Raw genomic sequence first — 27,605 nt, forward strand, 5'->3', positions numbered from 1 at the left:
CCCTAGACAGGTGAAACATACAAACACACGATACAAGTAAACACACCACTGCTTACCAGACCACAGGCAGGATACTACCAGTGGGAGAGTCCCACCAGGTCTAATCTTGAAACAAAGACATCAAAGTCCCTTGTGGGACACCTCAAAAATTAATGATAATTGGAGTCGGTCCCTGTCACAATTTATCCAACCAGGCTGTATACGTACACGGACCAGTAGGTTGTGCAAGCCTGATGACCCATGGGTCGAGACAATGTACATCATGAGTACGACACATGGGGAGTGGGCAGTGTGTAGTGGTATGGTTAGACCCCACCTGCACCCACAGTAAGAATGAGTGTTGTAGAGGAGGGCCAGGTGGGGGAACTATGGGTATGCAATTATGGGCTTAGGTGTTCAGGTGTTGGGTGGACCACCCCGGGGATGTCAGTAATAGTGCTAATTGGGCAGAGCTTACGCCCATACCTCTCAACCTCTAAGAGCTAAACCACTGGACAGAACCTAAACCGTTGGGGGGACAAATAGTAACAGAAAGCACATATTCCACTTACAAGCTTAGAAAGATGATAGAATAATAGGTTATGTATTAGCATGACTAATCTGAAGGATGTGGAGTCTTAAACTCAATTACTTGTTTGTATTTAATGACATCAGTTCCCAGGTATTTGTCAGACAGGTGTAGATTGTAAGAGGAACACACCAATATTATGAAGCAAACTCTGGACAGGCCACGGATTCTGTACAGTCGACAGGCATGCTTACACCTAACGGGCAGCCATTCCTGACATGGGTTCCACTGCAGCACAGTCCAGTGTACAAGGCAAAGTATGGTATAACCATATGTGCTGTTGCATTACCCACTACACAACACCTACGAACACACGGTCGCAACACCCCACTGTAGGCATGTAAGCCAATATAATAGGCATCACAAGATATTATTGAAGTCCTCACCCCCACCCAGGGGTGTGTGTGTCCAACGCAAACACCAAATGCAGTGCGCATATGCACAGCTGTTGTCATAGACAACATGGCCAGCAGTGGCCCTTCCCTGCAACCATCCTGCACATCCCTGGATAATCCCCCTACTAACATCCCCCTTTGAGCCCCATGCACACCACGTATCTATCAGCCCCTGTTCCTTTCCTATTAATGTCTACGGGTACACATAGGTATCACCCTCTTCTCCCCCACTATATTGCCAGTATCTGGAACCCCAACCCACATGTAGTATCACAGCTCCCCCCACCTCACACTCTATACCACTACATCAACTAGTGATACAGACTCCTCTTGTCCTGCCTCGCATACAAATCCCAACATCAGACATACCTTCCCTATTGCTCCCCATCCAATTATACCTACGGGCTACTATACAGTTAAAATGTCACCCCCACTACCTACCTACTCCTTAGCTATTCACCTCTACTGTACCACACAGGTATTGAATAACTACACCTACTCCGAATACTTATATATAACCTATCCTGATTTGTGAAACAGGAATCCAACCTCACCTTAAACTTGTCAACAGTCATACCTGACATGTAAACCTGGCCTAAGCATGGATAATACCGACAGTTTAACGTAAATGAAGCAGGATTAATGGGGGACGTAGCTATGTTATGTCTGTTACCCTCTATGAATGTGATCACCTCAGTATTAAATGGGATACGTAGCTGGGGTCATTGTGGAGCTCTACACCCCGGGCCACTGCGAACAATGGACAAGCATACAGTCAAGTATCCCGGTTGACAGATGTGAACAAAATGCACGACGTTGCGCCCGTGTATGCGGGAACAAGCGGGTGTAAGCCTGTTTGGCCACAGGTATGCGAGTACCACACTGGTGAAGCAATGTAGAGGCTAACTGAGGGCAAGACGCAGCAACCAGATGTCAATAATGCTGTGCTTCACACAAACAAGCACATATCCACCTACAAATGTTCTACAGTGCCTTAGTCACTCTGTAGCCAACAGCTGTTATTGTTGCCTTTAACAAAATAATCTGCACTGCCAGGTTGCAAACCCCCAACCCTGCACACCATAGCAGACATGAGTTCCACTAAGCCACGGCGGATACACATTCAGCTGCTGTGATCATAAACATCATCCAGCACTAGCATCCAACAGTATAGGAAATGCATGTAAAAGTGTGTAAATTAATACCTAAACATGTCCATTGCTCAACCACAGCATTATGAGCAGTCTATGCGCAGCACAGAACAGTGCCTGTCCAATCATACTGTGTAGTCCTGCATAATACTGAAGGGAATAATGATATACGGTGCACACCGTGTGGGTGTGTGAGCGTGCTTCATGCACAGTATGTCACACCTGGAGCGTAGGTACCATGGAACTGGGAGATGAGGCTGGCCAGGTGTGTGAGCAAACCGCTGCTACACAATACCTTGGCAGGATGCTACCAGTGGGAGAAACACTGTAGAACAGCTAGGACTACTCGACAACAACAGGTCCATCCCTGGCGGGATGAACCAACAGTTGTGAGTCACATCGATGTCACCACCAGTATCTGAGGATCAGGGGAAGGCTGGTACATACATGGACTAAACGGATGAAGAGCCTGTAGACGCTTCAGTGGGGGCAGTATACTGGAAGTGTACCGAGACATGCAGAGGGAAATGTGTGGAGGTGTAGCATGACAGGGCTAGCAACCAGGGAATGGATGGATGCTGTGTACATGGAGCTCTGGGTCCAGGGAAAGGGAACATGGGTATGTCATTATGGTAGACATATGCAAACAAAGCAAAACAGCAATAGTGTAGTGGCCAGAGCATCCGCCTAACGAGCATGCATTCCCGGGTTGAGTCCCACTGCAGCAAATCCTATTTTCCATGTGATATCCGTATGTTAACTTCATTGTGCTGCATAACCTACTAAGTAACATTTATATTTGCACAGCAGTACTGCCTTAAATGCACATGTAAAGTGTCATAATGAATAAGGCACTAGTAAGCATGTGTAAGCACCAAACAGCAGTAGTACACATGGATAAGCAATTGTAAGTGTGTGCATGTGTATTTGTGTGGGGGCAAGCATTGCCTGCATAGATTGAGCTAAGTAGATGATAGCCAAGTATAAGGTAATGCAACCTGAGCTTAGCTCTGCACATACACAGGCACACCCGCGTACGACTGCTCAAATGTCCCTAACTCACTCTGTATCCGACCGCTGGTGTTCTGCCCTGAAACACAATATACAGCCTGTGGCAGGCCCACACCCAAGATGCTGCACATCATACACTACATGATTTACCATTAAACCATGTCAAATGTACATAACCACTCATTCCACATACATATCATCCAGCACAATCAGTCAACAGCACAGGAAATGTAGTAATAGCACACCACACAACCTCTCAATGCATGAATCATGGACATAGTGCACCATAATGTTGGTACATATAAGGATATCTGTCATATCCTGCTCAAATACACTTCAAACATTGCAAGTTACACGGTTATATGTGGTAGTACACATATATTGTTGGAGAAGGTACGTCTGAAACACGTACGTGTCGGCACGAATGACTGACCTCAGTCCTAAGGTCATCCATGTCAATTGCCAAGAGAATGAGGTACAGGCCACACACACAGGCCGAAAATGCATGGACATATGAACAGCTATACATCTGTTAATGTAGAGAGATAGCCAGCTATAGGTATATATCTATGTGTATGTATGATTCACAGATAACCATATAACAGCAGTCATACAGAGATAGATTAATATGTTCAGTGTATATGTATATTATATTATGGATACATATACATAGCTAGAGCTACATCAATGTCCAGTTCTATTCCTCTATATATGGGGGTGTAACATATGTACTTATGCAGATATACATATGTATATGTATATACAGATAGACATGTGTATATGATTTCCACATGGGAACTGACTCCTGGCCCACTCCGTACTACATAACAGACCATGAGCACAGTTAATGGGGGTGGGGGCACACAAGGGACACCTGGTAATTACTGTATGTAATTACTGCAATGTAACCCCTCCCAGCCCTAACGGATATGCTGTACAATCCAATATCCTGCACATAATTGTGTGCAGGTGTGTATGTATGTATATATATATATATATATATATATATATATATATATATATATATATATATATATATCCACACACACGTACACACAAATAAGATATATGGGTACATATACACAGACAAAGGTTATTAGTAGCCATACATGTGTAGCAGTACTGTGGACATACTGGGTGCAATGTATATCCCCAGCCACAAGCCCTGTAACTGGTACCTGTGACATTGTGGGGCTGGTTGCCACACCACACAAGGGGATACTTATATTGCACATATACCCACTCACAATTCAAAGGACATGACACGACACACAGGTATGTATACACAGACAACCTTTGTGTACCATACAATAATGTATGGCATTACTGACAGCACATGGATGTTGATGTATATAACTAGTGATGGATGCAAGGCCCACACAAAAACAGTTGATGCAGACAGTGCGGATATATATCATACTATGGTCTCCAGGCTAAGCCCTTCAATTTGTACAATAGTTGATAACGGATTTGCCTGCACGATACCCAACAGTCAACAATATCAGATGTAGTTCAGCAGCTTCCAATTACACCCTGTAGTCAAGGCCTAGGGGGGGGCATTCATTACTTGTGGTAATGTCAATGTATCTGTCACATGTATGGTCCCTGGCCAACAAATGTTGTGGATGTCCACACTATGACTGGGATGACGGTAGAAATGCTAGCAGTGGTTAATGATAGGTATGGGCCATTAGGTAAGGGCCTAACAACCCATACCCGTATCACAGCAGGACAAAGGCTGCCATGTATGTGGAGGACAAAGGTAGGAACGCAGGGCCATACCCGCAATATTGCAGTAACAGACCCTGGAACATGCTGTTACAGGATGTGTTGCAACATACCCTTATGCAGGAATACGACATCAGGTACACAAATGGATATAGCCATGTACTGCTAGCATGCAATGCACACACTGCCAATGTAATCAGACACAGGACCTGTGTCGTGGACAGACAACACGACAGGCACAGCTCTGTCCAGCTAGAGGATAGGCCCACAGTATTGAGCTATGCAGACAGACTGCAGTCCAAGGTAAACTAGTATGTACACACACACACCCTGTAACACCAGTACTATGCAAAGCATTACACCACTCTACTCACTCAGTCTGTATGTCCTGATCCTCCTACATATATGTGGCTGCCCTGAGTGTGCACGTTCTCCTGCAAGAGGTATTGCTACCTGCTGTTTGTAACATTGATGCCCACACACAGGAAGGATGTCCATCACACAGGGAATACGCCTACATGATGTAGGGATTCATAGTGAGTGGTAGCCATGACAGTGGTAATTGGAAGTACTACACATGTGCACTTGTATATATATGGCTATCTGGATATGTACAGGTCCATATCATCCCACCATATGTCCTGGACATGGTGTAGCCCTACCCCAACCCCTATAGTCCCAATGTAGTAGTGCAGGGGGATGTCTGGTATGTATAGCTGGTATATAAATAGATAATTTGCTACTGTCATTGGGATTGTTGTCACAGACACGGTGTGTGTAGAAGGTGACATCTGCTCATAATATGTATGCCATTGGCTACTGACAGACATCCTAAGATTATCATGGTACAGTACCTGCATATACAGCAGGCTCGGACAGCCATGTCACAGCACAGGGTAGGATACACCTGTGTGACAGTGCATACCCACAACCAATGTGAACAGAGCCACATATGGTATGCTAGCATAATAGTACAATATATGGATTATCTGTCCTATACCATCCTCATATGTGCCACACGCAGAATGACCCTGCATATACTGTGCTGCTACACAGTCCGGTCTGATGGCTGTCTGTGGTATGGGACGTGTGCATGTATGGACCCATACATATGTAAAGTAATATGTTACCATACAGTGGGGCAGCATGTAACAACAGATAGAAGGGGAGCTAGAACAATGACATCTACCACAGTCTGTACACAGGCCATAGTACATATTAACAATATACACACTGCCGACTTTCACCATCACTACACAGACCTCAGTACTGTACAAACATCCACAGGATTTCCAGGGTATGTCATTAAGTGTAACCCCTACTGTACACAACATGTGTCATATATATCACTGGTGTGTTATCAGATATGTTGACACTTTTTACTGTGTACAGCACATATGCACCACTTCATGCACAATATATATATATGTATATATATGTATATATATATATATATATATACAGAGGTGTGGCCGACAGCACATACACAGGGCCAGCATAGACATGTTGCTGTGATACCCTCATTAATCTACCATTGTAACAGGGTTTGTTGCAACATATGTCCAATGAGGGATATGTAGTCAGTAGCTGTCACGGTCTTCACCATCAACAGACTGCAATCCTCACAGTACCTTCTGCATTCCACAGATAGATGCATCGTGGCTAACACATGACACCAGAGGCACAACACTGCCCAGTCTGCAGATGAGCCTGCAGATGGGGATTCCTGATATTCATGGAACTGACATGGCAGGTATTGCGACATGTACGACAGGCATATCCAAACACTGTTAATCCAACATTACTCCATATGCAGTATAGCAGCACTTACACTTCGTAGTCAGGTCAGGGACACCCCCCCCGTTTGTTGCCCTCTTCCCACAGTGTATGTTGTTTGAGGTAAATCCCCAACCCAGCTAAAATGCTGTTTGCCAAATGACAGTTCTAGCTCCTGCTCACACAGTGACAGACAAGGGCCAACACCACCAGGATGTTCCCAGGTAGTGGAGTGCATTTCCATGCAATTGGCTATGGGAATGTTACCACACCTGTTCCACATGCAATCGGTTAGGGAAGGCTTGCAATTCATGCAGCGGCCATCAGCTGATCATGAGCATCACATTAAATACACATGCTGCTGCCTAGGCAATGCAAGCGTGGACCTTTACATCCACCAGAGAGGGAGTGGGGGAGTCAGACAGAGGCAAGTACTTGTCAGGGAGGAGTGGGAGTGTAAAACAGATGCATGTTTGTATTACACACCTACCAGCACAGGGTATCAAATACCCGACAGCTATGTAGTGCTTTCACAGTCCGATGCTGTTATTGGATGTGCCACATGGGTTATCTGGTGGGGAGCACTCAGAATATATACGTGATGGTGAGTGACATCTGCAACAGGGATATGGTTGATATACAGTAGGTGACATACATGTGCCTATCTGCATGAACAGGTTCCAGCATCAGCACAGGGACACACACATTAACACACTTGGCAGGGCCAGGAGTGCAACCTGTCACTAGTGAGATTGCCACAACATATCAATGTGCAGGGAACACATGCACCACACGGGTGACACTGAGGTCATATGGGCAGCGAGTATGAGGGGGTGTCAGACATAAGGCGGCATGCTTCACTGTGCCCTGGGGGGAGTAGTGCATGTGGACATACGCACCATACAACACACACACGAACACACAGGGTCTAGTTCGGACATGCATGGGTGCATGTCAGCACGGGTGTGTGGTAGCTAACAAGGCCAGCAGGCTATACAAGGGTAGGTGATGGGTATACCTTGGCATCAGCCCACATGACTATGGTCTGCATGGTGGCACAGGCCTGTAGCTTCTGCATTTGCCCACACAGGCAGTTATTGCATCCATCTTCCAGGCACCTGGGAGACTATTGTGTGTGACCAGTGCTGTGCATCACTTGCCATGTATGTGTTCCCTAGTCCATGACTTGGATGGTGTCTAAGATGTGCACACCTCCCACATGCATGTACAGTGACGTGTAACTGTACCTGGGGTGTCTGGCCCATGCTGTGAACACAGCTTATCAGATGTGCTGGCACAGGCCTGTAGCTTCTGCATTTGCCCACACAGGCAGTTATTGCATCCATCTTCCAGGCACCTGGGAGACTATTGTGTGTGACCAGTGCTGTGCATCACTTGCCATGTATGTGTTCCCTAGTCCATGACTTGGATGGTGTCTAAGATGTGCACACCTCCCACATGCATGTACAGTGACGTGTAACTGTACCTGGGGTGTCTGGCCCATGCTGTGAACACAGCTTATCAGATGTGCTAGTCTTGCCCACATGTGGCAGGGAGTGGTACTGGTCAGCAGATGTATCCTGCACCCACACTGATAGCATGCTAACAGCATTTCCTGATGTCAGTGTCATCTGTCCATACAGGCCATGTTGTCAGGCATGGTATGTCTGTTGTGAGCCACATATGAAGGCACAGTGAAGTTGCTGTGATTGGCAGGCCTTCATGTCACATGTATGGGTATGGCTTTGCACCCCAGCCTCTCAGCCATTTACATCTGTTATCACTGTATGGTTGACATTGTGATATATAGTAGGGCCACCATAAATTAAATTAGCAAAACCCTTCCACATTGCCCAAAGGTGTCACAGACTCACAACCACCTCTACACATATACGAGTTACACACACACACCTACCTGTCATGTCTGGGAGTAGAACCCCTACCTAGCTGGTTTACTACACTACAGCACTACGCAGTTATATTACGCGCCATGGACATTACTGAAGTTCATCTTCCCCAAAGGTGTATTTCACAATTAATGACATCAGCAGGACTACCAAAGTACGGCATTTGTAATTTACTGTGAGTGAGTAGCCTATATACATTGCTCCATACACAGACACACACATCACATCCGGAACTGGCATGGATGGAGATGGAACACTATCATTGTTCTAAATCACACTACAGCAGTACGCAGTTACAGAACATGCTATGACAATTACTGGGCTATCAATTTCCCAGAGATGTACTTCTAGATGAGTGACATCAGCAGCCTCGGCAAAGTAGAGTAATTGCATTGTATGGAGTGTGAGTAGCCTAAAAAGCATTGCTCTCTACCCAGTCAGACACACACACACACACATGCACAGTTGCCAGGGCTGTAACTAGTTTATCACACTACAGCAGTACGCAGTTACAGGACACACCACTGTGATTACTGGGCTATCACATTCCCAGAGATATTCTTCTAGGTGAGTGACATCAGCAGCCTTGCCAAAGTTTAGTATATGTATTGCACGGAGTGCGAGTAGCCTAACAAGCATTTCCCTCTACACATTCAGATGCAAACAGGCACACACACAAACACACACTCACACAATTGACAGGTCTGGGGTTGGTACTACTACCCAAATACTCTGTCACTACAGCAGTATGCAGTTATGGGACATGCCATGCATTTTACTGAGCTATAGCTCTCCCAAAGGTGCAATTCACATTGGATGACCTCAGCAGGCTTGTCATACTACTGCTATTGGGAGGGCAGTGTGTGCATGGGCCATACCCCATTCATGTAGGGGTTGACATGCCACATGCGGGCACACATGGGGTCATATGTCACAGGTGCATGTATACAGCTACTAGATGGCTGCTTGTTTTTTGTCTTGTTGCACAGCTGGTACATACACCACACACTCTGTCATGCTGACAGGTACTGGTGGCTAGTATCCGCAGTGGGTTACATCTGCACCTCAAGTGTTGGGGTCCCTTAGGTTGTGTGCCAGTTGGGACAGGCCTGTATGGCTCCTTGTCACAGTCACCCTCTTCCACACATCTATGCCCCTGTGGCTTATTATAGTGCGTTGCTCTTACATATTTGTCTGTATTCCTATCCACTGTGTGTGCAAGGTAGGTGTGGTGCATACTGACGTGTTCACACTGAGAACTGTAACTTCCAGATATGTCTAGTCCACTGGTGTTTGCAGACATTGCCTTCATGGTATTTTAGTGTGTGAGCATGCCCAGTATAACCTCCCAGTATGTTGTTGACTGACATTGCCTTCATTCCTCTAAGTGTGTGAACATGCCCAGTATGGTCATCTGTGTTGCATGTGTGGACCACGTCCAGGTTGTTTGTACTGCGGTGCGGACCTTTTGTTGTACACCAACAGGTAGCATGCTGTGTCTGCAGGGTATCGATCGGTCATTTGCCATTGACTGTTGCTACAATTCTGCATTGTGGGGGGCACCTGACTGTTTCTACTGTTCTACACAGGAGTGGGGGGGGCACAACTGACTGTTACTCTATATGTGTATGTTGGATGGGGGGGGGGGCGCACCTGCCACTTGTACACATTTGCTAGCATGGTACTGGTATGTCAGGTACACCATTTCAGTCTGCAGTTTTACCTATCCTGCTGGCTAGGGCATATTAGTGTCTGACTTCCTAGCCTTCACAACTTACATCTGACTGCCTGACCTGCTGTGGTCTGTCTGCGTAGGCCTGGGAATGGGTTAACCATAGGGCACATTCAGAGGCCATAGTACAGCATCTGTCTTCACCTGTCCTGCTGGCTGAGACTGTTGCTGGGAATGTGATCCTTCCTGACTGGCATGTGTGGCTCTTATGGACACCGCTGTTGCTCAGGCCATTTCCTGAAGTGGGTTTTGTCATCTTCTGTAGTACTGGCTACTATGGTGTCTCCAGTATGTGTTACAGATCTCATGCTGCCACCTAATTCCCTTGCATGTTCACATCCATACCATAGCTACAGGTAAAAAACACATTCTACTCCATTTGACAATTGGTAGATTGATTGACTAACCTTGAGGGGGTGCTAGACTTGGTGATGGTGCTAGAGGGCTGACTATGTCAGATGCACATAGTACACTCCCTATACATGGTTGGGCACTGGTAGTGTCATGTTTGGCATCCCTTTTTCTGTGCGAGTCAGAGAGAGGTGTCATTCCCTGGGGCCCCACAGGGTCAGTGCATATGCTATGCGTTGCCTCCTTGCCAAGGCCAGGGCATGCCCCCTTCTGCCTACTGGAGCAGGCTCAGGTTGTTCCTCCTCAGAGTCACTCTGTACCTGTACAGGCCTTGGTACTGGAGGGGGGCTGTGTGGCCCTGCCCCATGCTGTTCCTGCTCCAGCTGTTTCCACAGGATCATACTGTGTAGCATAGTACATACCAGTACTATTTGGGTACATGTAGCTGGTGAATACTGCAGTGCTCCACCGGATGTGTCCAGATGCCGAGACCGTGACCTGAGCATCCCAAAACACATGCTCTATTAAATGTCTGACCTGTGCATGTGCATCATTATGGCGTTGTTGTTCAGGTGTGTGTGCATTTCTGATGGGTCTCATCAGCCATGGTTCCAATGGGTACCCAGCATCCCCCACTAGGTGACTGTAGGGGATGTCCACATTTACAAATCTGTGGTACACCTGCGTCAGTTGCCATATGTGTGAATCGTCATAGCTTTCAGGGCAGCCAGCACACCCATTCAGTATAATGCCCTGGGCATCACATACAACCTGGCAGTTGATGGAGGGGATGCCCCTGCGGTTGATGTAGGCCCTACCCTGCTCACCAGGTGGTGCTTTGATGCATAAGTGTGTGCAGTCTATAGCAACCACTACTCCAGGGTAGTTAGCTATTTGGTGGAAAAGACTCGTATTGCGGGTCAACACCTCACGTATTTTGAGGAAATATACGTGCGCACTGGCATGTGCTGACATAACATCCAGGAACTGGTGGAATACCCTGGATGCTGATGCCTGTGAGATGCCCATGTTATTCCCAGTTGTAGTTTGGAAGGTACCTGCGGCTAGTATACCTAGGCCTACACATATCTTGGTATCCACTGGGATGGGTTCCCCTCGGCCAGTGGGGTGTGTCAGGTGTGGCCTGCACAGCTCAACAATTTGCTGTAGGAGGTCTCTGTCCACCCTACAGTGCTCCATTATCTCCAGCTCATGTAGCCCCCTGGTAGGTTACCCTAGGTCTGTACACTCTTCTCGGTCTCCTCACTGTGGGTTGTTCGGCAGCACTGACATCCTCACCACCCTCAGCCTCTTGCACATGTTGTTTTATGTTGCCTGCTGCAGCCCATCTCATTTTGTAGATTTGGTTTTAAAATGTCCTCGCTTGTATACACCGGTGGTGTACAGTGCGGAAAAACCAGGGGGTAGGTGTTTGCTTGGTTTATAGTGGTGTTCTGGGCTGGGCTGCTTCCTGTGTGATTAGCTGATTTTGATACATTTTACCTGGCAGCTCAGCTAGTTTATTTATTTATTTTTTTTTACATTTTGCAATGCCAATGACCTTCTGCTTGGACAGTGGCATGCATCCTCAATTATATGCAGCCTTCATTTGGAGCTGTCATAGCTCCATTTTGTACATTGCAGAACTGTACTCGTTACTAACAGAGTACATTTCTGCACACTGAACTCATCCTGCATGGACGGCTGCCAGCATCCTGGATCACATATTACCCTCATTTGCATGATTTTCACCTGCAAATGAGGGTAATTTGCATACAGGAGCTCGGTCCATACAGGATTAGCCTAAGAGCTCACGTGCACTTCCCGGGAGCTCGTTCCTGGATACCATGTTGGCCATATTGCCAAAAAATAGCTCTTAAACTAATCCTGCACACTATAAAGGGCTTCGTAAATCTGGGGGTAAGTCTATCAAATGTTCACCAGCTGTCATATATCCATTTTTTTCGCTTAAAAATATTTTGTCCATAGCACTGAGTGAAAAATAAATACTCAGTGTTGGTAGTAATTACTTCACCTTTACTGCAAGAGAGTTATTACTTTTTTATTGTTTTCAAAGTATAAAAAAGGAAAAAGAGAGATAGCATGTTGTCAAGGTAAAACAGATACTGCAGTAATGTATCAGTCCAGGTAAGATAAACAGGAAACATGAAATCACAAACAAATTCAAAAGCATCCCCACAGATTCCAGAGGTTACACCTCATGCCCCAGCAAATCTACATGTAATGTCTCTGGGTAACAAATTTAAATTCCTGCAAACACATGGCTACAGTTGAAAAGTTTGAGAAGGATATAAAGGAGTCTAGATTATTTTTCTGTTCCCTTCTTGCCCCAGGCCTACCAAAAATCAAGCTACTGCCATCCTAGCTCAGCCCCTTCATTCCTCTGCACTAAGGACATACCTTGTACATTACACTACAGGGGCAAGTGCTGTCTAGAGGAGCCATCAATCATGGAGCCTTGAGTGTTGCTTGTGCATGCCAGCTGTTGGAGCTTTTTTGGGGATGTGCTAACCCCACCCCCGGGTGGTGTTGTGTTTCCTGCATCAGCATGGGGAAGACCATGCTTTTCTCTTAAGCAAGTACATGCATACTTGCTTGACAAAGCTTATCACGTCATTATATCAAAATCCTTTTCATGTTTGGGCATATCCCCATATAATATACAAATTTACTTGTTCAATGGTAATGGAGCCAAGGTCATAGCCGGCCTTAGGCACAGGCCAACTAGGCGGCCGCCTAGGGCACCGCTCTAGCAGGGGCACTTTTCCAGTATTTATTGGGTGTAAGTAGACCATGATGGGACACTGAGTGGTGGGGGTGCTGTGGAACCCTTTTGCCTAGGGCACCAGTTAACCTAAGGCCACTCCTGGCCAAGGTGCATTGTATCATATTTGAACCGAACCTTACATTCATAGTGCGTTACCACCACATATTGTACCAAGTGATTGCAAGGATCAAAGTTGCTTATAATTACTCCAACCAACTAAAGCAGAAAGTCCAAAGCAATCCAGACATTTTCCCCAAAAGTACAACACTGCTTACCTACTTATGGCCGAAACACAGCAGACAACATACACACACACACACTTCAGGTACCAGTTAACAAGAGTTGTTAACTTAGTCAAGCTATAGACATGTAGTGCAAAAAGCAAACTGGTTACCAATAACTGCAAAAGTAACACTTTTTGGACCATTTCAGGCAGTAAGTGCATAATTGTGCTATACTCTATTTATCCACCACTTGCCTTTAAACTAAAGGACGAGATACCAATCAAAAAATGCATTCAAACACAGACTGCGCCATCACTGATCAAAAATAAAAGGCTTTCTCTGGGTTTGTTCCAGCTTCATTAAATTCCCATCCACTATTGATCCGATAGATTCTTAGGCAAGTACTTGGTCATCACTGAGAAGACTATTACAAGCCTATCCAATAACCAGAGGTTAGAATCAAACCCCTTTCTTTGTATCTGTGAGGAAAAGACCTTAACCATTATACGAACTGCATTAATAGACAAATTAGACATTTTCAACAAATCAAAAGAGAAGTCACCATTATTACTTAAACAATGTTATTTTCATTTAATTCTTATGCTATTAATTTCATACAAATTTGTGACCTAGAAGTATGCAATATCTAAAACAACCGTAGTGTATTGTATTTTATGAGTATGCTTATTTAATTATGCACTTACTGCCTGAAATGGTTCTGGCTGTGGCTGAAAAAGATTTATGAACCAGCCATCTTGTCTAGTCGACAAGGAAAATAAATGCAAAAGTATTCACACATCGTTGTACTTTATGTACCAAAACGCAGCTTCAAGCCTATTTAGTCTGTGTTCAAACATATTTAAAAAAAAGCCAAAAAGAACAAAAATCTGGTTGCTATAGAACCATAACACTTGTTGGCAGGAAGTGAAGTATTCTGTGGAGAGGTGAGTCAAGTCATAAATCTCTATAAGTGATTCACTCCTAGGTCTCTAGGTTCTTACATGCACATACTAATAAGATCCACAATTCTTTTGCCATGACCTGACTCCCATGCCTAAAATGCAAACATTTTAGTGGCCTACTGTATGCTTTCACTATGCTGTATAATAACAATTTAACATCCCATGAAACATATGTTAACCAAAACACAAGTAAAATGTTAACTCAATAATTCAGTATTTCATATGTTAAAATAAAGTGAGCTACTAATTTTGATATGTGCAGAACTGAATATGCTTGCTAATTCTTAATGAATAACATTTGGAAAGAAATAACACTGGTATATATATATATATATATATATATATATATATATATATATATATAACAGTACAAAATGAAACTTAACATTTAGTGTTATTTAGTTGAAAAAACAAACCATGACAAAAGCTAGGCATTATTTTAACATGCTTGGAAACTGTTGCACTTACAATACAACGTATGCTTAGATAATACTCTCTCAGTTTTTTTCTGCAAAACTCAGTAATGCAGTCATTAATGCTGAAGGACTATCAACAGATCAGTAGTTATTAAATCACTAAGAATGGGCTACAAACATCTGCACGTCAAAGGAACAGAAATACTCAATTGCCTAAGCTCACAGAGAGAAAAAAGTAAAGAGTGGATTTCAGCCTGAAAATTAACAGATATGGCCTTATTCATTCCTACTGGCACAGCTACAGAAAGCGTTCATTCCATATTCAAGAGCCAGGTTTACATTTCCGACTCGCCATCATTAGGCTTGCCTGTTAATTTCATACTATGTTCCTACTTGTCAGCGCATGTCAGTAATACATGTTAGGCATTTAAACCATTTAGTGAAGATGTGCTTGAAGAATCCAGGTTTTTATTCAGAAGAGATTCTAAAAGCAAAATGTGATAATCAAAGTCCCCGTGACATTTTGAGCATCATGACTTTTTCCAGTATTTGCACATAGAATCTGCAGGAAACATCAGGTTTCTGCTTCCTGGAAAGAAATGAATCTGCAGGAAACATCAGGTTTCTGCTTCCTGGAAAGAAATTATTCTGCATAGCTAGATCAACAGTGAAATTCAGTCACAAGTGTAACTTATCAAAAGCCACATCTGTGTTCAATAAGTTAGTTGCATCTGCTGTGGACAAAAATAATATCCTTAAGCTTTTATGGTTGGAATGTGAACTCTCCTAAATCCATCACTTCATGTACAAAAGAACTGACAAGATTCAACTGATCCTTCCAATGACAGTCTGAAGTTACTATAAAACTATATGCAGAAAGGGTATTTATATTTGCATATTACTCTCCCTGATCCCAACAAATTATATTAAATTTTATTTTGTTCACAAGAAGGACTCCCTGCCGGGGTTAGCCATCTCCCATTTTCCTTATACAATTGAAATACAGGTCACTGAAACAAAGCATTTGTGAATTATGAACCTAGGAATGTCCCGTTGGAAGCATATCATCTTAACAGGTCCTGACCTATATTCCATTCTAAGGCAGTGCTAGAAATGAAGCCAAGTAAGACAAGAGATAATTTATAGTGGAAATTAAGAAATATACAAAAAGTTGCAAAAATAAGATTTGAAACGTAAAGGGAGCAATTTTGCCTGTGTAACACAAATGAACTGGCAATGAGAACAAAACACTAATCAAACATAAAACGTTAAAGACCGACACTGGAATGTAGAAATTATTTTCACAGAAAGGGTTGTGGGTAACTGGAAATGAAGAGGGAAGAAAGGATAATAGCAACTTTCAAGAATGTTGCATAAAAACACCTGTGAGCTGCATTAAACTAAGAAAAAGTAGACAAATTAAAGCTTGTTTCAAGGAAGTTTAACACTCTGTTACAGAAGCTAGAGTATAAGATCTAGACATGATTAAGGCAATAAAAATATCTGCATTAATGATACAATCTCAGAATAACTAGGCGGTTTGCAAATAAAATTGGGAGGACTCATCCTGCTGCTGCTGACGAAGCACATATTATTAAACTCGCAACACAAAGGTAAAACAAAAACGTTACACTACATTGTGAAATGCCCAAAAAAGCTTTGTCAACATTGTTGCCAGTGGACATTAATGTATAAAAGCAGGACCACATGTTCAGATTAACAAAAAATAAAAGTCTAATTTTACAAAGGTGTAATATGGCAAAATAAAATATACTGGATAAAATGTTATTAAAATGGAATTGTTAGATATAATGTAACTACGACTATGGGACAGACCTGGTTTGTTAAACAGCCTCACAGTTAAGGCCCTCAAGGAATTAGAACAAAGACATTCAAGACAAAAAAAAATGATATAAACAGATGTTATATAGTTTGGAGGCAGTTGAGCTAATTTTGGCAACATAGTCATAATCCAGTACATTTTTTTGTCAGACTGATGACTGTTGACTGCTTCAACCAGCCTGCAAGCCCATCCATCCATTTTATAAACCACTTTGCCAAGCAAGGGGTCACAATAATTGCATGCTAAGCAGACCGTACTTGTCCATCTTCAGTTGTAGATCCTAGCTTATCTTGCAGAATCTCTGCTGACAAGCTGAATGAAAGTCTCTCCCCTTATGTCCTGTCTACCTGTGATCTCCTTACCAGTAGAATTTGTCTAGTATACCTACCAAAAGAAGCACAAAAAAGGAATATCCTCACAAGGTGCTCACACTACTTAAATAGACTGGGACTTGTCTCACCTTGCAGGCATAGTGGTTCTACTCTTAACATCCTGACAGATTGCAGAACTCCTCACTCGGTCATCGAAAAGGAGCCCATCAGCCATCCAAAGGACTTCATTCAACTACTTGTATTGACAATCCCTTCCTCTCAGACACTACCCAAACCTTGAGTTCATATGTAAGGATAAGAGCACAGAATGCAGAACAAGGGCTCTGTCCTATGACTCTTGTTTTTGCTTTACCACCACAATCCAGTACAATGCCTGCAATACTGCTGTTAGGATACTTATCTACTGGTGAAGCTGCTGATCCGCTGTGCCCTTGCTCACAATAAAGATCTCAAGACACAAACCCCTCCTCCTGGATAGCTCCTCTCTTCTACATGTAGGCATCATCCACTATTTCAAGGGAAGTGTTATGATGTCTAATTTGGAGGTGATGGTTTTCATCTCATATGTTTCGCATTCAACACTGAACCATTCTAAAGCATGCACCTGAAGTCATGAAAACAATGCTTTTGCAAACATGAGCATGAAGTCTTCACATCTTCAAACTGGACAGCACCTTGATATCCTGTCCTAGAAAATTATATAGATAAGGGGGGGGGGGACAAGACACACCCTTGCTGGAGTCCTCTGCCCATCTAGAACATCTATAATTTACAAAGAGAATGCAGTCAACAACTTTTTTTCTGCCTATGTAGTGGCCATATGGAAGTCAGTAGTGGCCCTAGAAAAGTCATACTGCTGCAACACCTCCTGCAAAGCATTCCATGGTCACAAAATACATGTAGAGCATGCTAATGACCTCCCTCAACCAGCTTCCCTAAAACATGTTCAATATGATATGGACAAGGTTCCATCTGCCCCAGTTCAGCTCTAGTGCTGGTTTCTAAGCATGTACTGACAGCAATTCCTTTTGTTTCTGCAATGTTCTCATTTCTTCACACTTATGTGACGGTGTAGTTGACATGTATACATTTGGATGGTTTCAGGTGAAGGAAGGTTTACCCACTATCAAAAAATATTACTTTTAAAGTTTTTCATTGGGTTGAGATCTTCAAACTGAATTTGACTCAAGTTGATTCCCTGGCAGGTTGGAACATTAAGATTCAAAGATGAAGCGCCACACTCATTCCAATAATTTATTTATTTGCATTTGTTTATTGGGAAAGTATGACTGCCCCACAATCTAGATGTAATGAGCACTGATAATCCTACATCAGCAGCTTCAGTCATCTTCTCCTTACTATCCTCACATAGGACTTCCCTAGGAAAGCTGAAGATCATGACTCCTCTTCCACTTGAAATGCACTCCTGCCCACCACCCCAATTTAACAGACTAGAAATACTCTCTCTTTTTTCCACTGACCAATCAAAAAAGGGTGTTAACCATGAAACCCCAACAGAATCAAATATCTTCAGCATTTTCAGTCAGATATCATCCAATCGGCAGAAATGTTTAACTACCACAGTGACCTCATATGCAGAAATGGACTTGATCCAAACAGATGCTTCTAGCAGTCTTATCAAACACTTGTATACATACATGCAAATAATTTATTCAAGTTAAATTTAAAATAGCACTAGGTTTACAAAGAAAAGCAAAGCATTTCTTACAATTCTAGACTTCCTTTCAAATATTAATAGTAATTATGAGGTACCTTTAGCTGAATTATCAATCTAAAAAAAATATTAGGAATGATTTAGTCTCACCTGACTTGATCTTCTTGAATCATTCAATAATAAAGAAGAGTCTTTAGAGAAAAATAAGAAATTATCTTTAAATTTGGCAGGAAAATCTACACTTGGAAATTCTTGCACACATTCTTCCTAATACCCCATAAAATTGCTGTCATATATATATATATATATATACATATATATATATATAAAATCAGATAAAATAAAATGCTGGAGATGCAATGACATCCTAAACGCAGACTGGCTTCATATGATCTTAAAATATAATATAGTTTACTTTTTGTCAAACATTGTGGTCAGATAATTGTAACATTACAGATTCCCTGATCTTATTTAATGCCCCAATCCCAGACGTTATTCCAGTATCTCAAATACCTCATCTCTTGTTCACCCTAGCAATTGCTAGAAAAGCCAGAACTAAAAGTTGGAAATGCAAGACTACTCTCTCTTTTACTAGTTTATTTGCTTAGCTAAATCTGTCTGCAAAAGTGAATTATCTACCAAAAAAATGAGACCCAGGAATGTAATACCAATATATTGCCTGATTTATATATATATATATATATATATATATATATATATATATATATATATATACACATATATATATATATATATATATATATATATATATACACACACACACACACACACACACACATATTTGGGGAAAAAAAAAAAAAGAGGGCACGTCTGAGAATTTCTCATCGTGTTTCTTCCATCTCCTGATGATCTCTGCTAGTCACATTATCACTACTCCACTCTTGTCCACTTTTGGTGAAAACAGTCTTGCCCATTGCCTGTCCTTATCAACTCCACCCCGAGTAACCAAATGTACGGCAGAAACTTTATAGCGCTATCCAAATAATTTTCCATTTCTTCTATACTCCCACATCTAGGCCTTCACTTCAGAAAATGCTGTAGCTACTGCCTTCCTGGATTGTCAGTACCAATCAGTAAATATATGGAGATCCCCCAGCCAAAGCACCCCAGAAAGCTTCATTGTATAACTCAGCTGCACATCGTACTGTTGGGTGTCCGAGGTAAAGTTTTGCAGTTTCTGCCGTAACAAGCACGAACCACTTTCTGGCCATAACTCCTTGCAGCTGCCTCATTTACTAATACTTTAAACAAACAGTGTCCATTCCATCATGCTAGTATATACTATAAGATCTTCCAGAAGGGGAGGTTGAACACATTCCAAACAAACACCTTACGGACATTCACATAAAAACTCATACTATTCTAGGTCTTCATCTGTACAGTTGCCATCTCAACCATATGACTGAACACTCCACAATGGCTATCAGCTAACTGCTCATCTGACCCTCTTCTTGACCAATGTAATTAGATTACGGGTACTTTGGTACCATTAGCCCGGACTGTTGAGTGTTTTGGTTAAGATTCAGGCTCTCGGTGGCCAGTCTGCCTACAGGCATTTTCGTTAAATAATTCTAGTATCTCTCAGTAGAACTAGAGAGTCAATGGGTGACTCTAGGCAAGCACTTCACCCTCATCCCAGAAGAAAACCGAATGAAAAGGATGTAAACAATCCGTCCTCACTTGTGAAACTCTCAAACCATAGCCGGTTAAAAACTGCCTCCTCAAATAACACATTAAAACATACTACGTTTTGAACAATAATAGGAATAGATCTTGTATAAAGTGAAGGAAAGCAGCATCATAGTTCGTGAACAGTGGGAACGTATGGAATTTAGGAATTTTTCTTGTAAACCTCGGAATCTTTGAGCTGAGACCAATAGCTAAGCAAGCAGATGTTAACCTAAGACATAGGGCACAGAGGTTAGAAATTCGAAAGGTTAAAGCAAACTGTAGGCAGATCTGTCGTAATGCATGTATTCAAGAAAAAAAGCTAACAAATAGCGGGCAATAGCTTGGAAAAAAAAAATAGGCGGCGATACTATAACTGGTATTCTACGAGAAGGCAACCATCTGCTCTTCAGCTTTATTACCTAATGCAATAAATTCGTTTTATAAGGCCTGATTTCAGGCAGCTCATCTTAAGTAGTCGTTTTTTTTTTAATAGCAGTTTTACGATAGCTAATTATTTTAAAACTCCAGTATCCACTAATGCAAAATGGCTGGTGCATTACAAAGTTTGCAAAACTGGATTACTGGTAGACAAATAAGGCAGTGCATGGATCCTGCACTGCAGCGTTCTACTCTGTAAATGTAGCCCCGTGCACTACCACTGCTGGGCGTTGTGTGTGCGCACACACATATACACACACACAAAAAACGGACTTCACCGCGTGCCAAGATTGATTCCAATTAAGTCTCGCGCCGAGAGTGCTATCTAAATGTTGTACAGCTGAAAACATTTAGGACCCACATGGTGCTGCACAGTGGCAACGCAAGGAAAAGCATATCCTTTATCTAAACGGTTAAATTTACTTTAGGAAAATGCATCTGTGAGTCCCCTTAACAGTCTAAAAAAGTCGCTGCTTCAACTGCATTTAAAACACACAACTATATTCCTCAAAATACAAATACACATGCATGTCTGTACTCATTAAAACAGCAAGAACGCTTCATATTCTTTTTAATTGTAGTTTACATATTTGTTTACAGCTGTTGGAATTAACAATATTGAAAGGGGTGTTTTACATTCTGTACTCAAATGTAATGTTGCTAGTACCCCCCCCCCCCCCCCACACACACAAACAAACAATCCGTTTCAAAATGTACTCAACCCTCAAAATGCTATCCCCAGATTTATAGGAAGACGCGCATTATTTTCAACTATTACAATTTACATCCATAAAATTATAGTTTTAAAGGTATATTCCTTTCGCACAATAATGCTTTGTGTACCTGTATGCTGCAACTATTCATTTACACAGTTCTAAACATTTTATGCTTGAGTGCTGACATTTCCAAGAGATGCTCAAAAAAAATGCACTCATTTGAGTACAATGAGTACTACTAGCTACACCATTGAATATTGTCACTTCTGGACCCCACTATTAACAAATAAAAGGGACGGACACACCTTAAAATAGCAACAAGCACCTTTCTACAGAAATCTCAGTTATTTCCACATTGCCATTACTACGATAAGTGGTTGCACATATGATTTACAAGTCACGCACAAAGCTTTGCTTCTGGTAGCATGCACCTGCGGGTGTAATTAGACCAGAAGTATATTTGTTAACTAGGTAAATGAGTGTCCGGGAATCCCAAAGTAGTAACCTGCACCTCAACATGGTACACCGCAAAATATTCATACAGGAAATATTTGTAATCACATATCAGTAGTTACCTTGTATGTGTTGATTGACTACACTCTCAAGACGATCCAATCGTTCTATAATCCTTAAAGTTTCCCCTTTATCTTCCTCTAGCTGTTTTTCGGGGATCGGCTCTTGCACTTTGACATAAACGTTGGCAATGTAGTTAGTAACCCATCCCACGTAGAGCAAGCAGACAATATTAGTCATCCCACTCAAAATAACGCATGTGGACACTAAAGTTTTGGTCTTCCTGTTGCAAACCATGCTTGGATCCCTCCATATATATCCTTGGATAACCGAAGAACCCTGAAAGAGATGCACAGAAATCCCTATCCACGACCGCTTTAGTAAACATCCATCCCGGCAGGTAAATTCCTCAGGCTAATGAATAATAGGAGCGCAATTCCCCAACAGAATAATCGTGGAATCGTGTGTCGGCAGCAACCCAGCTGGAATATGATTCAGAAATCTCAAAAAATGTTTACCTCTTAAAGATGAAAATGAGAAAAAAATGAAGGACGGAGGCATGCAACCACTAAACAAGTACTACAAACTTTCCCCACATTTCCTCCGCTTTCCATTGCAATCAGCAAAGAACTAAATCAGATCCTCTCGTGACGTTCGGCAGCGTTCAGGAATTATGGCCCATGATGGGCAGCTCCGGCGTCCAATTAGATAAGCGACCTGAATTTTTCTTATCATACTGGGAGACCCAGGGCCAACTAGGATGATGAGGGGCGGTATTTACCGTCTAAACCTCCGTGAATGTCAAGACCCGTTCGTCTTCGAGCCGTACATCTGACCACCGAGGGTCCTTAGGTGCAAGTCCAACTTGTCTCTTTTAATACTTTGGTGCAATCAGCATTTCTCTCTAACGTACTGTTTTCGGATTTACTCACAGAGGAAGTAGAATGAGTTATGTATGAGCTAAATGGGTCCCACAGTATTTTTGGCTTATGCATAATTGAGTTCAGGCATCAGGTATATCTCCATGTAGATCGTCTAAGAGATGATGCAGCAGGAATTTGGGACGCAGGCATTTTCGTATTTTTTTTTGGGGGGGGGGGCTGGGTGATAATGGATGTTGCAACCGAGACCAAACTCCAAGTAAAAATAGTACGGTGATTGGACTTGTCCATGTTTTCAGAAAGAGCCCTCAGTCCATACCTCTCAATTGTCCAGATGTATACCTCATATTTTGGCCTGTTCTTCCTCAAATTTGTTTTCCAGGAAATTATTGAGGTTTGAAGTAATTAAATAATGATACACATGTGAGTTACAAATTTCACATCCTTCAGAAAATAAATAATAATTCAAAACTTCTATTCTAGAAACTTTCTAAGTTTATAAGAGCCATTTTTAAAATATGTCCCTATTTGGGGCCCTTTGCCCCCCCCCCCCCCCCCCCCAGTTATTTCTGGCTTTGTCCAGATTTCTTGCATTGGAAGTTTGAGAAGTATGGTCCTGACATGAGTAGCTGTATCCTTAACATAGCAGAATGTGTCCTCTTGGCAATGGCTTGCCTCTAAGCATTGCAGAAAACAATCTCGATAAATTGACTTAAAAGAGACACAGAAATGTACAAAATCAGTCTTTAATGTTTGTAAAAAAATCAAATACAACGCATTCACAAATTCATATCGGGAATTATGCCTTCGGGGCAGAATAGTCAATATTTCTTAGGAGACCTCTCATAACTTGTTCCTCAGTTTACAATACGGGGAGGAGATGAGTTCTTCAAAAATAGTAAAAGTCCTAATATTTATGCCAGGAGATATCTTTTAACTTTCCTGTATTCCTACTGTAGAAATGCTGCATCTAAAATGACACAAGAAAGAAAGTAAAATATGAATAAGTCAATGTCTGTTTTAAGAACACAGAGAAAATATGTGAACTGTCCTACAAATGTTCTCATTTTAGTATGAAATGTATTGTTATTAATATCTGGAAAGCTGTCAGCCTTAGTTACATCTAGCATTACCACCTTTTCAGATGCTCAAAGTGGGGTGTTTTCATAAAAATGTGAAGTTTTGCACTACAGACCAAATCCACAACCTTTACAAAAGCCTGGACTTCATCTTTTTGCCAAAAAAATTAAACTGATTTTGCAGAATGTGATTTTTTTATGCTGTTTCATGTAATATGCAAGTGATTTAGATACAGAAGATGTGTTTTATGCAACAGTTAAAAGGAAACTTATGAAATGCTTTTTGTCTCAGGAAATTTTCATTTTTCATGTTTTTTTCTCAGGACATAAGTCAAATAAGGACTGTCCTGCACATCGAACATATGGTAAACCTAGTTACATCTCTACATGATAAATGAAAATTACAACCCCTACAACCACAAACAAAAAAAATTACATGTGTTCATTTTGTTAAATAACTGCTCACATTTATACATTAATCATTAACTTTTTCCTTTACTATCTTGATCCTCAAACCTCCATTGACTTTCCATTTTACCTTGTCCTGCTTCACATTAGTAACTCATATCACACCAGAGTGTATGTCTTTCTTTTCAAAGGGAGATATCTTTTGGTAGTGTAATCACACTGTCCATTAGTGCTGCCATTTGTGGTTGTTGTGATGATGTGAGGTATTGCCAGCTATGCCAGGAAAAGTAGGGCAGTAGATGTGTTACATATGCCAGCACAGCAAGCTGGAATTCTGTAAAGAATTATATGTCATTTGTATAGCAAACTGATTTGTACAGATGCTGGTGTTGAAACATGTATTTGTAAAGCTGCTTGTGTTAAAAATGTACCAACAATGTGCCCTGCCGGACAGAAAAATAAATATAGATATATCATTTTAACTGTTTAAATGTATATGTTTAAACAGAGGATACTGGAAGATAAGAGGTTAATCTCAATCTACCTAACTTTGAAAATAGTTTGAAATTAAATTGCCGGGCTTAGGCCATAAAGATTCTATGTTACAGTTCTAAATGCAGCCAGAGACAAAAAAGTCTGTACTAGGAAGCTTTCTACATTGTCTTTGGGGTGAACTCATTGCTACTTTAGAAGGGTGGAGGTTGAAATTGTTTTATGACTTCTAGGAGCTATAGCAGATCTTAGCAAGGTTATCTGCATGTGTATTATTGATACGCATGTGCTAAATCTGGACAGTTTCAAGCCAAGGGGGGTACCATGGGAACCAGAAGTCAGATGACCAGATGTATGTGATGTCATTCTGTAATCCATCACTAAAAAATATATATTTTAATACTAGATGAGACTGAAGTCTCATTGCAGTCTGTTTCTTGGAACCTGACAAAGAAGGACCTCTCACCTACTTCCTATTGCCTTGCTCTAGTAAGTGACCAGGAAATAGTAATTCTTTAGCTCAGTCAGGAAAATATAGTGAGATTAGCTAAGTACTATTTTTCTGTATCTGTGTGAATCTATTCATCTGTGTTATTTTAATATTTCCTGTAGTTGAAACTCTGGTGTTTACTGTAAATAGATATTTAGTATTTTCGTGTTCTTTTCTTATTTGTTATTAAATATATTTAAACTTTTCATTGAGGCTGGTCCTTTAAAGAATATGTTTACATTTAAGAGTACTTATATTTATTGGATGACACTGTGGCCACTCCTGAAACCCTTGCTGTTTGGCCAACATTACCATTTGTATTAATATTAATTTCACTCAGTATAATTGGGTACCCTTGCAAGAGCCTTAAAGTAGTTGCCTTTGGAGTGTCTGGTGGTGGTGTAACTACCTTATAGTCTGGGAAGAAGGGGCATAGCTAGTAAATCTGTGCCAGCCTTTCCCGCGCGCGTGTGTGTGTGTGTGTGTGTGTGTGTGTGAAAATCAAATTTCAAAGAGTGTGGGTGTCAGCTGCTTGGAGCAGGGGCATGAAGCACTGGTTCCACAGAGAGAGTGGTGGAGATCTTGTCTTGGAACTTGGCTGAGGTCTCATCTATATAACTGTGCCAGTGGGGAGTCTTATTGGGGACCTAGAGGGAGACAGAGAAATCCAGACCCCGGAGGGAAATTGTGCTTGATGCAGAGAGCTACATCTGGAAATACTAGGTGTATCCATTTTTGTTCCAAGTGAACATCCCTGTCCAGTGTCCATGGTGAGGATTCAGGCTTCTTGATTACTAGCCCAAACTGGGGATGTCACAGCTGGCTTGGAGTTTTAAGCATACTTTTTATTCCCTCCCACATTGGCAATAAGCACACTACAATACAATGCTTAGTGAAATGAGAACACTGCAGCTACATAACGCAATACCTCTTCAGTTCTCTACACAAGTACTAGTACAGTCATTGACTGGTTTCATCTTCCTGGGTCTTTTTGTATGGAGACATGCAATGGTCCTTTCCCCAAACTGTATTGCTGTGGTGGGACCCAACCAGCTCCTATGCCATGCAGAAGGATTCCTCTGCAATGGCCTCAGTTGGTTTGTTCATTGCCTGGACCACTAATCAAACTGCTGTTAGTGGAGTCATAGTCAGGGTTTTATCCCACTGTGTCATGAGTTAGTAAATGTATATTTAAAATGTGATAGAAGAATAACAGATTTGGAGCAGTTACTTTGTAAGGCAATAAATTAATGAATCCACATTTAGCATTAGTCTAGAGTGAACTTCCATATGCGATAAGACCTGTTATATCAACTAATAAACTCAAAATCACCAGCAGAGCTCACTTTGTGTTATAGCCACATTCTCCAGAGTGTACCTTTACTTAAAATACTTGTCTGATTTACTTCAGGATTAACCACCAATGACCAAGATTTTAGATATCACCACCTACCATATTCCAAAGCATATCTGACACAAGCCCTCTGCCTAGTATCTCTAGAGAACAGGTCACCTCTGCTCTCGCCAAGACCAAAAACTCAACCTCAGTGGGATCAGATAATACCCCAGGTTATTTATTAAACAATCTGAAACAAGACTTAGTGAACCGGGTTGGCATCCTCTTTAATCATAGATTGAGGACTGGCTATGTTCCTGCAGAATGAAGAACAGCAACAGTAATTCCCCTGCACAAGGGGGGGGGGGCATTAACTGACCCTGGAAACTACAGACCCATACATCTAACCAGCCTCATCAGCAAAGCCATGGAAAGAATTATCGTGGACCTTATCAACAACGTCATATGTAAACTCCAAACTCTGGACCTAGCCAAATTTGGCTTCATTAAGGGTAGATCATGCTTATTAAACCTGCTAGACTTCTTTGAAAATATCACCAAAGCCATGGACAAAGGTAAGACAGTGCACACAGCCTATCTCAACCTTGCCTAGGCTTTCAATACAATCCCTCACTCTGGCATCATTGAGAAACTCTCCCAGCTGGGGATTAACCCTTACATTACTAGATGGGTAGTCAATT

The 27,605-nt window shown here is 41.9% G+C and overlaps 1 protein-coding gene across 2 annotated transcripts in view; it reads right to left on the reverse strand.

Annotated features, from left to right (window-relative positions):
• LOC122811121 (polypeptide N-acetylgalactosaminyltransferase 18-like) overlaps positions 1-23,152 on the reverse strand; it is a 404,996-nt gene extending 381,844 nt beyond the window's left edge. Inside the window, exon 1 of one of the 2 annotated variants that reach the window (XM_044082722.1) lies at positions 22,281-23,144. In XM_044082722.1, coding sequence (XP_043938657.1) covers positions 22,281-22,515 — 235 coding nt within the window. In that variant the 5' untranslated portion in view covers positions 22,516-23,144. Of the gene's footprint in view, positions 1-22,280 lie in introns of both variants that reach the window. The other variant, XM_044082721.1, reaches the window with a different exon arrangement.
• Between the last annotated feature and the right edge of the window lie 4,453 nt (positions 23,153-27,605).

This window comes from Protopterus annectens, chromosome 9.part0 (genome assembly GCF_019279795.1).
Source record: "Protopterus annectens isolate FY-2018-M chromosome 9.part0, PAN1.0, whole genome shotgun sequence".
In the NCBI taxonomy this organism is placed as follows: Eukaryota; Metazoa; Chordata; order Ceratodontiformes; family Protopteridae; genus Protopterus; species Protopterus annectens.